The 14,455-nt window shown below is 45.9% G+C and overlaps 1 protein-coding gene across 2 annotated transcripts in view; it reads left to right on the forward strand.

Moving 5' to 3' along the window:
- Window positions 1-14,455, forward strand: part of LOC138249850 (glutamate carboxypeptidase 2-like) — a 477,831-nt gene that overhangs the window by 150,178 nt on the left and 313,198 nt on the right. For both annotated transcript variants that reach the window (XM_069204011.1, XM_069204012.1), the window contains exon 6: window positions 7,484-7,670. In XM_069204011.1, coding sequence (XP_069060112.1) covers window positions 7,484-7,670 — 187 coding nt within the window. The remainder of the gene's footprint in view (window positions 1-7,483; window positions 7,671-14,455) is intronic.

Raw genomic sequence — 14,455 nt, forward strand, 5'->3', positions numbered from 1 at the left:
AACATTGAGCACTGCCACTTTTTGATGAAATGCAGTTTCAAAATATATATCTCAGTATACGTTATGCACTGTTACTTAAGTATGTATTTTGTATGTACGTTGTATTTGTAAAGGACAAACCTAGCCAATAGGCAGCAGAGTGCTACAGATGGTCAAAGGAAAGTATACAGTTAACAAGTGACAAGAGATATAGCTGGTTTGTGAACTGTTAAAGTGTTGTGATCTAGTTTTCTTTAAAGAGATGTATCCGGTTCTTTCCTAAATTTGAGCAGTGTTGGGGCCATCCAGATGGTTATGGGTGTGTGGGTCCTGCAATATTAGGAGGCTGGTGTCATCTTCACATGTGTTAAGTAGGACACCATCTCGATATGTAAGGTAGCAGTTTCTGTGCCACAGTGTGATCTAAAGCCAGACAGATAGTCATGCAGGATATGGTTAGTGATGACCTGGCTGTTGAATAGAAGGTTAGTGATGACTATTTAGCTGGCAAAGTCATCAGGGTTTAGTGTAGGTTTTTTTATGAGTAGGAGGATTTGGGCTGTCTTTAGTGATTTTGGAAAGATGCATTCTGCAAGAGATGCCTTGACAGTGGTGAATAGGGGTAAAATGCTTCCCCTGAAAGAGTTTGTAAGATGTGATTTTGCGGTAGTTTAAATGTCATGAGATCAGTGAGAGCTAGGACTTTGAAGGATGGCTATTGCAGTATTCTGTGAGAAGGGGTAGGAAAAAGGAGATGCAGGCATGGTGCTGTCAATGTGCCATCTAATCTTTTGTATTTTTTCAGTGAAGAAAAGATTGATAGTACTGCACGTGTCTGTGGAGTGTGGAATAGGTTGCTTCAGCAGGGAGTTGATGTATTGCTTTATTGCCTTGGAAAGTTTTCTGCTTTGTGGCGACTTCATTGATGCTGTTGATAATAGACTTTGCTTTAGCTGATAGGCTGAGGTGTCCATGTGTTGTGTGGAGGGATTACCATATCCTTTGGCCTTCTGGAGTTCTTTCTTTTGTCCATTTTCTTTCCTGTCTGCAGCTGGAGCATTTATTTTCAGAAGGGTGTTTACAGTACCAGGGTACTGAAGGTTTTGTTTGCACCTGCTTTTTGAATTGGAGCGTGAATGGTTGCATAGTTTTCCAAAAAAGTGTTGAAGTTGTTTAGGTTGTTGTCTTGACTTGTATTGGTAGGGTGAAAAAGGAGTTCAGTCTTTAGGTTGTCGATGGATGTCTTTGAAATATCTGAAGGTTGGTCTTCCCTAATGGATTGACCTCCCTCACCGAAGACCCAGACACGGCCAAAAGGAACTTCCACTTAGGAATGGAAGCCGTCGCCACCTGGATGAGAAAAAGCTGCCTCAAGATCAACTCTGACAAGACTGAGCTCATCGTCTTCGGAAACGCCACCTCAGCTTGGGACAGCTCCTGGTGGCCCACATCCCTCAGCGCCCCCCCTGCACCGACAGAGCAAACCCACAACTTAGGAATCATCCTCGACTCCTCTCTATCCATGACCTGCCAGGTAAACTCTGTCACCTCCTCCTGCTGGCACACAGTTTGCAAACTTTGGAAGATCTTCAGATGGATCCCAGCACCTGACACAGGACAGTCATCCACGCCTTAGTCACTAGCAAGCTCGACTACGGCAACACTCTCTATGCCGGCACCTCATAAGGAACATCAAAAAAATTCAACTCATCCAGAACGCTGCTGCCAGACTCATTTTGGACCTCCCTCGTCGAGAACACATCTCCTAGCACCTGAGGACCCTCCACTGGATACCGGTCGAGAAGCGAATCACCTTCATGCTTCTCACCCACATGTAAAAGACCATACACAACTCAGGACCAGCCTACCTGAACCACTATGTCTCCATCCACACCCCGCCGGAATCCTCCGCTCCACCCAGATGGCCCTGCCCACCTTCCCTCGCATCAGCAAAACCACTGTCATTGGATGATCTTTCATCTACACTGCAGCAAAGAGATGGAAAAACCTCCCCTGCACCTCAGACAAAGCCCTTTGCTCACCATCTTCAGGAAGAACCTCAAGACGTGGCTCTTTGGATGAGGCCCCACCCCTTCCCCCAGCACCTTTAAACCCTCACGGGTAAGTAGCCGCACTTTACAAATATTGATTGATTGATTTATTTATTGGTGGGACGCAGATGAGGGAGAAAGGTATGTGGAAGTGGTTGGTCCAGTCAAGGTGTATGGGTGGGTTTTGTCGATGAGGTTGAGTAGAATGTCTCTTTTTTCTTTAGCTCGTATTTCCTGGAGGTTGACATCTCTCAAGACGGTGGTGTGGGGGTGTCAGATGGACAAGGTGAAATGGAGGTCAGTGAATTCTATGTTCTACCTTGGAGGCCTGGAGGTGAGACAGAAGGTAGCAGTCTGAGTTTTGGAGTCAGAAATGACATGTCAGCAGCTCAGTGGAGTTGAGTGTTACGTGCTTGTCTACCTTAGACAAGGATCAATTATGGATGATAACAGAGCCTCCTCCCTTCTTATGTGTGCTGGTCGAATGATGAACGCGGTGGCGTGGTGAAAAGGACATCCATGGTGTGCAAGGATGTAGGTTAGGGGTGGACCATATTTCTGTTATAAAGAGGGTATCAAGCTTGTTATAGGTGATGGGTCTCCAATGCTTGGTGTGTAGCGTACTGCAGTGTGGGCTGTACTGAGCATGAGTTGAAATGTGTGTTCTGTAGGTTTGTGTTGTGAGGATGTTATGTGAGTGTGTCTTTTAGGCATAGGTGAGATCAAAGATATTGGCAGAATGAGGTGCTGGGTGGCGTACATTGTACGTTTCAGTGGATCAGGGGTTCTGCTCCAAGGCCCTATCTGGCTACAACAGGTCCAAACCCATTCCACAGAAAGTCTAACTTATGCCCCACTGTCTTTCTGACAGCATGGCCACTTATGTATGAAAAAGCTACACCTGTCAGATATGCGTGTTTGCTTGTATGTATGTGCATGTCACAATGTAAACAGCCCAAACACAGCATTGTAGCAAAAGTGTGCTGTAGGCTATAGAAGGTATGGGATTAATGACTGTATTCTAAAGTTGGACTGGATGCAATGTGGAATTGATGTTAACTTGATTTTTCAGTTTGATAGCAAATGCTTATTATGTTTCTAAGGAATGGTAGGTGATTGAGTCATAGCTGCCAAGGGCAGGGCTGAGAGTTACTTTAATCACTATTAGGACAAACAGTTGAGATTGGAGAGCATATGTACTTTTGCGAAAAAGAGGGACTTGCAACTGGCACCTCTTTAAAATAGCTTAGTTTTGAGTTTTGCTCATGCATTTCTATAGTTTGGATAGGTCCCTGTTGTCCACCAGTGATACATAAATTGACACAAAGATTTGGGCATAATGTGTGCATTAAATCGGCATACACAAAATCTTCTGTTTTTTTCAATTTAGGTACAAGGTTTATACAAAGACAAAATTACAGTTTGTTTCAGAAAGAATAAAGCTTCTTCATTCTATTTTCACTTGTTACTGTTAAAGATTTCCCATGTACAGCCAACACAAATGTTCACCCTCTGGTGCAGACCTGGGGCTTTTATGAAGGCTGCATTAGTTACATAATATGTTAAATTGCCTGAACATATTTTACTGATACTTAAAGACTAAAAATAGTGTAAGTGAAAATGCAATAAGTTTTACTCACTTAAAACATGTACTCCCAATGTGAGGTCCCTGCTGTGCAGTACAACAAATGTGAAAAAGATTGAATGGTAGAAATCTAAGTAGTTAATAGTGTATTTGTGATAGTGATTGTCAACGGTGCTATATACCGTCGTATTGATACGGTTGTGTGTCTTTATCAAACAAGTATTGGGGAGCGGTTTCAGGCAGAGGGTGTAAGAACGTCTAATATCATTGGCCAAAGTAGGATGCTCATTAACGGTGATCTTATTAGGTCCAAAAGGGAGATTTTGATTGTAGTCTGACCAAAGGAAAGCTGTATATGTCCAACAAATTAATGTAAGAGCCACAAAATTCTGTGGCTATTTTACAGTCTGCCTATCGTAAGCGGAGAGGGGCACTTGTGGAGAGAACACATCTAATTAGTTTATATGATCAGTTATTAAACTGTCAGTGGTATTCCAGGAGCATAGTTAATGCAATATAATTCTCTGTTACTCGTCTATGGCCAAAATATTATTAATATATTGTTATAAGGTCCATGATGTTTGTGTGGTTATTTTGTTATCTGACTATTGTAAAATGGTAGTGCATTTGGAGAGATTATAGGGGAACATACTCATAGGATGAGTGGTAGGAATGAGTGTTATTTAAAAGGTATATAATAATGCATACCTATAGGTAACTAACAGGGGACTCCCAGAAGTTTCAGAGGAGCAATAATACATGTAAATATGGGTAGAGAAATTGTAATATGACTGTAGTCTCTCAGGAGACAAAGTGGCAGTACCGTTCTTGAGACAGGCATAAGCATCACAAGTAAGATATATAGTAAAGAACACTTGATTAATAAATAACTTGGAATGTCCTGAAAATGTGGAGGAGCAACAATACCTGCAAACACAGGTAGAGGGAATGTAAAAATAGGGCTGTGGTCCCTCAGGAGACAGAGTGAAGGTAGTGGTCTTGAGGTAGGCGTGAGATTCACGAATGAGTTAAAAATGCTGCATACCTGAGTAGGATAAAAAATACTGCATACCTGGACAAAAGAAAGCTTGGGCTCTTGTATAGTGTGTGAAGAAACAATGCCTGCAAGCAAAGGAAAGGAATTGTAAAAATGCAGCTAATGTTCCCAGGGAGACAGAGGAGAGATAGCGTTCCAGAGAAGAATGGACACAAGCTTACCAGTAATCTGTGTGCATTCCTGTCCCTGCAGTCAATAAGAGGGATATAATGCTGAGTGGATGAGTCTGATTGAGATGGGATCTGATTTTGGTGGCAATATGTTTTAGATGTCCCAGTACTCTAGAAGCAGAACAATCACATTGAAGGTGCATGTTGTAAAATGGCCATATTGAAGTGGGAGCACCACGTTAAAAGTCAATATTTTTTTTTTAAAGTCCACAAACACAGATGACCACAGTGCTGCAGATATGGCAAAACTGTTGCAATAATGTGTGCTTAAAAAGAGGTGCAGGCCCATCAAAATTGCAGGGAGTAGTGTCGCTAGGGCTACCTTCAGACTCTCTAACTCCAGTGGTGACCCCCATGAAAAAGAAGAAGCTAGCCATCAGGGAAAACCAAAGATTGGGAGCCCAAGGTTGGTGTAAAAAAAGATTCCTCAAGCCTAAGTAGGACCCTAAAGCCACAATCTAAAAGGAAAGTCCGGAACTCAGTTAGTTGCTGCATGAAAAGATCACAGTAGTTAAGCATATTTGCAAACATTAAAAGATCACACAACATCTCCTCAAAGGACTGGGTACTGATTGGTTTTAACATGTTGGTAGGCGAAGAACTAACTAGAGTACTGCTTGCTCCTGAAAAGATGAAGGGCTAAATGGAAAACGCTGTACCAGCCTTGGCAGTGAACAGAATCTGCCTCTGTGAAGGAATTGAGGTAGATCAGGAGATCACGGCCAAACTAGGAGACAGCTGTCCCCATCAGATAGCCCCTTTGCTATGTGAACATTGAGGGTTAAAACATAATCAGATTACCTTTTCCAGGTTCCTGGTGTTAGGTCAGATAATGGGATCCTGCAGGAGTTGGTGGAAATGGGATGGGTCCCATGATAGAATAGTTATTATCATGTTCTAAAATTTCAGAGCCCCCAATATCGAGAAACTGAAAACTATCCCACCTATTAGATTTTGATAGGTTTAGGAGGTATGATGGCTACGTGTGGCAGGGATATACTCCCGGAAAGTGGAGAGCCACTTCTATCAAGCAGTTCAGGATCGCTACATTCCAGCCGGGAACGGTGGAGGGGCGGTGGAGATTGATTGGTAGTAGGCAGCGCATCTACAGCCAGATTGTGCCTTTGTATGGAACCTAAATGTTTTCAAATCATTTGAAAGCAGAATGTTATTGAGAGGTCTTGACCAGTTACCCAGTATTGTTCCTCAAAGAGACCTGTTCGTCGAAGTGCCCAGTATTTCAGTGGTATGTTGCTATAGTTCAAAAACACTAGGCCTCTGGTAATAGGTAGAGCAGTGGGCTGTTTGCTAATATTGGATTGTCTCCGCTATGGGAGGAAGGTAATTATGCTCCAAACTTCCTATGTATGGGTCCTTGCTTGTTCAATTGAGTTTTTCTCTGTCGATGTGGAGTTAAAGCAGGTGATTTGTCTCCAAATATATTCGCCCCCTACCAGAATGTGATTTACGTGATTTGGTCACAGATGTGAAAAGATTGGTACATGATTATCCTCATGCTTTGCTTGTGGTAGGAGGTGATTTTAATGAAAAATCAGGAATTGAAGAAACTAACGAGTCAACTCATGAGTTATGGTTGACGTTAAATATTCCTGACTGTATCTTCTCAGCAGGCGCCAGGGAAGAGGATGTAAACTTTTTGTCCTGTTTAGCTCAGCAGAATTTGATTAATGTCAATGGTCGGTGTGATGATGACATTCCTGCCACCAGAACCTTTAAATATGGCAACAGTAATACGCCCTTTGATTATGTGTTTGTTCCAATGCATCCTTTTATGTGTGAAAAACTTTAGAGCCCTTGATCTAGGGCCAAGCAACCACTTTACTCTCAGTTTGAAGATCCTGTATTGTTTTGTGTTTCACCTCGTCCCCTGAGGTAGTTTAGCATAGGAGAATTTGAGTTGTGATTACTGAAGCTGCTCTATAAACCCTTTTGTCTCATCGATTTTGAGCTTTTAGACCTGGAAACAAGCCAGGATGCGCTGGGTTTGGGTGTGATGGGTTTGATTTAGCACGTTAATGCATTGTGGGACACACATTCTTATTTAAAACATTTAGATTTAGTTGAATCTTAGAACTGACTTTTAACATTAAATCTCAAGACTAACACATGGTGTCCCAATGGCCCTGACAAATTTCAAATAAATGAGTTGCAGGTGCCTGATCTAGCTATCATTCTTGCCTTAAAGAATGCATACACATAGAGTACAGGAAAGATGATGTAGGAAGTAAAAAATTACTTGGACCATTAAGACTAAGATCATACCAGTCCAAGCATTTTCATTTCTTGGGAGTCAGATAGCAAACTGTTTTTCAAATTTAAGTCTGATAACTGGGGTTATACATATATTTAACCCCATCTTTTTAAGATTTGTGTACAAATGTGTTGATTTATACCAAACCACGCATGCTCTCTTAAAGCCCACATGTCTTTGCTTTAATGTGCTAAAGCATGAAAGCACATCAAGCGCAAATGTTGTTTGCATGAGTTAAGGCTAGCCTTATTGGGGTTTTCAGTGCTTTATAATTTAGATGCTACTCATGTACAACTCAAAATCATACCTGAATTTCAAGGGATGCCTGTGAAAGCCGGCACCAGATAAAAGTAAAACTATATTCAACAGGTTAAGAATGCAGAGCTTGCAGGTGCCAAAGGAATCATTCTCTACTCTGACCCAGCTGATTATTGCGCACCAGGAGTAGAGCCCTATCCAGATGGCTGGAACCTTCCTGGAGGTGGTGCTCAGCGCGGGAATGTCCTAAATCTGAATGGAGCCGGAGACCCATTGACCCCAGGTTATCCAGCAAAAGGCAAGTTTTATTGTGTATAATGTATTTTCTTACAATGTCTCTGTAAGATTTCATTAGAAATTAAGGGTTAAGGTGGAAATATACGTCTAAGAACATAAACATCTGAGGCACCTGGAGTATCAGATTATTTAATATTTTTTAAAGCCCATATTTAATTCTGTTCAAGAATACGTAATGTTTGAACATTTCCTTATGTATATACACTGGATTATAAAATGTTTCAGTTCTGCAGTGAGCTGAGATAGCAACACGTGGAAGGGAATGCACAATCAAGCAACATCTATTTGGTACCCCAAAAAAATAACAAACATGACATCACACATAGAAATAGGAAGATTATGTTCAAATTAAAACCTAAGCACCTTTTTGGGGATTGGGGAGAGAAAGTGGGTCTGACAAGAAACTCACTGAAATATTCTATGAGAAAATATCTCAGGAACAAGATCAAAACAGTGAATGGGAAAGACAGCAGATAAATCAGTATTCTCAAAACACAAATATCCCACTATGTTGTTTCATGTCAGTAATGAATGTACCACTTCCTTAGCACGGATAAATGCTGTTGAGATCCATGTCCGTACGGGAGCCAGGACCTGACCCCCAGAATGACAAAAGAGGCTAGCCAAGCTCAGTTGAAGTCATATGAAAGTAAGAATCAAGGTTCAGCATAACAGCAATGAAACACGATCAAGGTAACATCAAAGAAACAAAAAAGCAAACTTAATCAATCAATCAAAGAGATTTGTATAGCGCGCTACTCACCCGTGAGGGTCTCAAGGCGCTGAAGGGGGGGGGAGGAGGACAATCACTGTTCGAATAGCCATGTCTTGAGTTTTTTTCTGAAGAGCAGGAGGTCTTGCGGAGGTTGATGGGGAGGGAGTTCCAGGTCTTTGGGGCTAGATATGAGAAGGATCTGCCCCCTGTGGTGGTGTGTTGGATGCGTGGGATTGTGGCGAGTGCAAGGTTGGAGGATCGGAGGTGGCAGTGGGGGTGTGGACGTTTATTCTATCGTTGAGGTAGGATGGCCCGGTGTTGTGGAGTGATTTGTGTGCATGGACGAGGATTTTGAAGGTGATCCTTTTGTCTATGGGGAGCCAGTGAAGGGATTTGAGGTGTGGTGAGATATGTTCGTGGCGGGGGAGGTTCATGATGAGGCGTGCGGCTGTGTTCTGGATTCTCTGGAGTTTGCGCTTGAGTTTGAGTGTGGTGCCGGCGTATAGGGTGTTGCCGTAGTCTAGCCTGCTACTGATTAGTGCGTGAGTGACGTTTTTTCTGGTCTCTGTGGGAATCCATTTGAAGGTTTTTTTCAGCATGCGCAGTGTGTTGAAACAGGAGGAGGTGACGGCGTTTATTTGCTGGGTCATAGAGAGGGAGGGGTCGAGGATGATGCCAAGGTTGCGTGCGTGGGGTGCTGGGGTAGGTGCGTGTCCTAGGACGGTGGGCCACCAGAAGGTGTCCCATAAGGATTTGTGGGGGCCGAAAATGATGATCTCGGTTTTTATTGGAGTTGAGCTTGAGGTGGTTAGCTGTCATCCAGGCGGCGGTGTCGAGGAGTGCAGTGTGGAGGTTGCTTTTTGTGGTGTTGGGGTTGTGGGAGAGGGAGAAGATGAGTTGGGTGTCGTCTGTGTAGGAGAGAATGGTGATGCCGTGTGGTTGCAGGATGTTGGCTAATGGGATCATGTAGATGTTGAAAAGTGTGGGTCTGAGGGATGATCCTTGGGGGACTCCGCAGATGATTTTGGTGGCAGTGGGTTGGAAGGGTGGGAGGGTTGGAGGCGGACTTTTTGGGTTCTGTTGGGGAGGAAGGAGGAGATCCAGTCTAGGGCTTTGTGTTGAATCCCATAGCTGTGGAGGCATGTATGAAGTGTTTGGTGGCAGACAGTGTCAAAGGCTGCGGAGAGGTCCAGGAGAATGAGTGCGACAGTCTCGCCCCTGTTGACTTTGGTTCTGATGTCGTCAGTGCATGCGATGAGGGCGGTTTCCGTGCTATGGTTTTTGCGGAACCCAGATTGGTAGGGGTCGAGTCTGTGGTTTTCCTCGAGGGAGTGGGATAGGCGGGCGTTCACTAGTTTTTCAGTGACCTTGGTGGGGAAGGGGAGGAGAGAGATGGGGCGGTAGTTGGTGAGGTCGTCTGGGTCAGCTTTGTTTTTTTTTTAGCAGTGCAGTAACTTCTGCGTGCTTCCAGGGGCCAGGGAAGGTGGCGGTGTTGAATGAGCTGTTAATTATGTCTCGTAGTATAGGGGAGATGGTTGGGCTGGCTTTGTTGTAGATCCGATGGGGTCAGGGGTTGGAGGGTGATCCAGAGTATGAAGCTGTTGTGTATGTCCAGGATTTCACGATGGAAGTGGTTTGAGAGGGTGTTGCAGAGGGTCTGTGTGTGAGTGGGGTCTAGGTTGCTGGCTTTTGGTTTGGAGAGCTCTTTGATGACGGTAAAGAGTTCTTTGCTGTTTTGGGAGTTGTTGTCAATGCGTTCCTTGTAGTGTGCTCTTTGGTGGTGCGTATGAGTTGGTGGTGGTTGCAAAGTTTGTAGTGGAGGGTTCTTGTCGCTAGGCTTTCTCTGCTTTGCAGCATTTGCGCTTCAAGTCTTGGAGTTGGGCGGTGAACCATGGGGCGTTCTTGATGTTGCAGGTGGTAATGTTTTTTCTGAGGGGGGCGAGTGAGTCTGCGAAGGTGGTGATCCATTTTGGGAGGCTATGTGCCGCAGTGTTGGGGTCGTTGGTGTTAGGGAGGGTTCTGTGCCAGTTGGGAGTTCAGGCGTTCTGTGGGGATCTTGTCCCACATGCGGTGGGGGGTGGTGGGTCGGTGGCGGTGTGTGGGGTTTTGGCGAAGGAGAAATGGACGCAGTGGTGGTCAGTCCAGTGGAGTTCTGTGGTGTGGGTGTAGGTTATGTGTTGGCTTAAAGTGAAGATTGTGTTGAGTGTGTGTCCTGCTGAGTGGGTGGGTGCTGTGACCAGTTGCTTGAGTCCGAGGTTGGTGAGGCTGTCTAGGAGGGAGGAGGAGTTGTGGCCGTGGGGGTTCTCTAGTTGAAAGTTGAAATCGCCAAGGAGGATGTAATCTGTGGAGGTGAGGGCATGCGGGCTGATGGTGTCACAGAAGGGGGGGCGTGGTCCTGTGGGTCTGTACACAAGTGTGCCTCTGAGGGTGGTGTTGTTGTTTATGTGGATAAGGAAGTGCATGTGCTCTGCGTTGTTAAGGGTGTCGTGTGTTGGTGGTGACCTTAATGGAGTCTTTGTGCAGGATGGCGATGCCACATCCTGGCTTGTTGAGGCAGTCTTTGCGTTGAGTTTGTATCCCGTGGGGGTGGCTATGGCTATGTCGGGCTCTGACGAGTGGTTCGTCCAGGTTTCCGTGAGGAAGACGATGTCAGGTGAGTGTGATGTGATGATGTCCCAGAGTTCTATGGCATGTTTGTGTAGGGAGCAGGTGTTTAGGAGCAGGCAGTTGAGGTGATTGTTGGGGGTGTTGTTGTTGTTTTGTGTGCTGGTGTTGGTGTGGGTGCTCGTGGTGTCGCTGTGGGTCTTTGTGGTGCTGGCGTGGGGTGAGTTCAGGTTGTGGGGTTTTTTGTGGTGGGGCGGTTAGTGTGTGCGGTGGCTGTGCGGCAGTTAGTTGTGTTGTGGTTGTTGTGTTTGGTGTTGGGGGCTGGGTTTGGTGTGGGGCGTGTCGGTGTTGGGGGGGGTGAGAGGTGGAGCAGGAGAATCGGCAGGCGTAGCAGGTGAAGGGGCCCTGTGTGTGTGAGGGGCTGGTTTGGGTACAGGCGGGCATGGTCCTGGTTTGAGGGAGTGGAGACTATGAAGGTCATTCTGACCCTGGTGGGCGGCAGGAGCCGCCCGCCTGGCGGGAACCGCCAAATGACCACTCCACGGTCAGAAGACCGCGGAGGCCATTCTGGCTTTCCCGCTGGGCCGGCGGGCGACCGCCAAAAGGCCGCCCGCCGGCCCAGCGGGAAAGACCCTGCAACTAGGAAGCCGGCTCCGAATGGAGCCGGCGGAGTTGCAGGGGTGCGATGGGTGCACTGGCACCCGTCGCGATTTTCACTGTCTGCAAAGCAGACAGTGAAAATATTTATGGGGCCCCCAGGGGCCCCACGACACCCGTTCCCGCCATCCTGTTTCTGGCGGTGAAAACCGCCAGAAACAGGCTGGCGGAAAGGGGGTCGGAATCCCCATGGCGGCGCTGTAAGCAGCGCCGCCATGGAGGATTCCCTGGGTCAGGGGAAAACCGGCAGGGAAACCGCCGGTTCCCCTTTTCTGACCGCGGCTTCCGTGGTCCCCGGCCCTGGGGGTCATGGACCGCCAGGGTCGGAATGTCCCCCTATGTGAGGAGTAGTGGTGTCTGGGGGGATCTTGGCTGGGAGGCCAGGGGGACTGGCGCTGGGAGCGGTCAAGGCGTGGATGGGCGCGGACGGGCGCGGACAGGCGCAGACTGGCTTGCCTCCGGCACGCCAGCGGCACAGCCGCACAGCGACCGCCATTAAGAGGGGGAGGTGGGAAGGAGGAGCAGCTAGGAGGCGGGAGACAGAAGGGAAAATCGAATAGGGGTGCGAGGGGGGGTGGGGCCGCAGGGACGCAGCGGCAGGGAAAAATACACAGACTGGGCAGAGTGGGCACAATCAGAAAAAACAAGGCAACAAATTTAAACAAGCATTTGCAATGCAATGGGTCTCGCGTTTACTCGAGTTAAAGCTATTAGCTTTGTAAACTCCTAACCAGACTTTTCTTGCCACATAAACTGAAAAGTAAAACAGTTTAACATAAGTGAGCCGATGGCCACCATGAGATCAAAGCAAACACACAAAAGGAAACAGAACTTCGCTGAAATGGAGGGGCCCGCGGGAAGTAAGAGCAACGCTCTAGTCTTCCCGCGGGACGATTCGGGAAGGAAGTGACGGCGAAGAGGACAGGGATTGGGGGAAAAGGTAAGTGGGGGTGGGTTTAAGGGGAGGGAATAAAAGGGGTTGGGGGTGGAGGGACCGGCCTCTTTCCGCGCTCCCATCGCGCGTTTTAGTTTGGCCTCCCACCCACCCGGCAATTAGAAGAGCGATTGGCAAGGACGGAAGTTAGAGTCAATTAGCAAAGGGGGGAGGGTAATTGTCAGTTAGGGCAGGTTGCAAGGGCGAGCGAGCAATAGATGGGGGAGGGTGGTGAGTCAGATGCGGGCTTGGCCACCCTTCCAGGGAATAAACAAGCAGGTGAAGGCTCTGAGTGGGGGTACGCGCGAACCAAATGGGGCATGAAAGGAAAAGGGGAGTGCGTAGGGGAATGGAAACGAGATAAGGGTTTGAAGGGGAAGGATGAGTGAGGAGATGTTAATGGGAGGGCTTTACTAAAGTTACGGTTACGTTTAAAAGTTAATGGTTATGTTACTTATGCAATCCTGTCCTAATAAATGACCTTTTACACTAAATCAGCTGTCACTGAATTATTTCCCGATGTATAGCTGAAATGAAATGTATATGGAGCTTTGAATCGGCTTGCTTATGTCAACTGTTTTACTTTTCATTTTCAATTTATGCGGCAAGAAAAGTCCAGTTAGGAATTTACAATGCTAATAGCTCTAACTCGAGCAAACGCGAGACCCCTTGCATTACAAATGCTTGTTATCCCAGGCAGTGTGAATTCTCTACAGTGGGCGGAAGTGTGAAGCAGCGGGGAGCCTCAGTTCGAGAAACTTATTGGGGCAATAAAATTCAGCTCGAAATCCATTTCAGGGCAATACAGACCAAAGGCAAATGCTGAAAAGCTTTCCTTGTGCTCCAAATGTGCGCACATTTCTGCTTTTATCCTCTGCTGTCCGTGAACGCTTGTTATATCTATGTAAATGTGTGCGCATCTGTCATTGGTGGTCGGTCTGTGTGTGTTTCACATCACTTTGTCACACAGTCCCCTTTGAGAGTGTTTTAAGTAGCATTAAAGGTGATGATGCACAAAAAGACGTTCAGAAAAGCCAAAATGCATTTAGGATCACAAGTCTGTGCCGAACAGGATCCTGTTCCAATTACAACTACACGCAAAGCCTCACATGAAGCGCTATTCGCAAAGGGAAACATACAGTGAATACAGACGATGCTTTTTTAAATAAACAGAAAACACACTAATTTTATCACAGAATCTCTTTAATTAGTGTGTTGTCTCCTATTTATAAAGGAAAAAACTGAATGTTATTTTCTTTTTTATGACAAGAATGTGTTCAGTGCTCTCGATATCTCCCACACAACTGGATAAAGTGATTTTTTTCCCCACATATGCACAGACAAAGGGTGTTACATCGCACACTGAGTCCCTTCGAAGGAACCTTTAGAAAACATCTGGATAGGTTTTTCACGTCAAACCGCAACCACACACATAAGACACGGAAGATTGTATTTTGAATACTGTGTGCTTGAACATACCAAGATACAGGGAGTGCAGAATTATTAGGCAAATGAGTATTTTGACCACATCATCCTCTTTATGCATGTTGTCTTACTCCAAGCTGTATAGGCTCGAAAGCCTACTACCAATTAAGCATATTAGGTGATGTGCATCTCTGTAATGAGAAGGGGTGTGGTCTAATGACATCAACATCCTATATCAGGTGTGCATAATTATTAGGCAACTTCCTTTCCTTTGGCAAAATGGGTCAAAAGAAGGACTTGACAGGCTCAGAAAAGTCAAAAATAGTGAGATATCTTGCAGAGGGATGCAGCACTCTTAAAATTGCAAAGCTTCTGAAGTGTGATCATTGAACAATCAAGCGTTTCATTCAAAATAGTCAACAGGGTCGCAAGAAGCGTGTGGAAAAACCAA

The sequence above is a fragment of the Pleurodeles waltl genome, chromosome 8 (assembly GCF_031143425.1).
Source record: "Pleurodeles waltl isolate 20211129_DDA chromosome 8, aPleWal1.hap1.20221129, whole genome shotgun sequence".
Classification (NCBI taxonomy): domain Eukaryota; kingdom Metazoa; phylum Chordata; class Amphibia; order Caudata; family Salamandridae; genus Pleurodeles; species Pleurodeles waltl.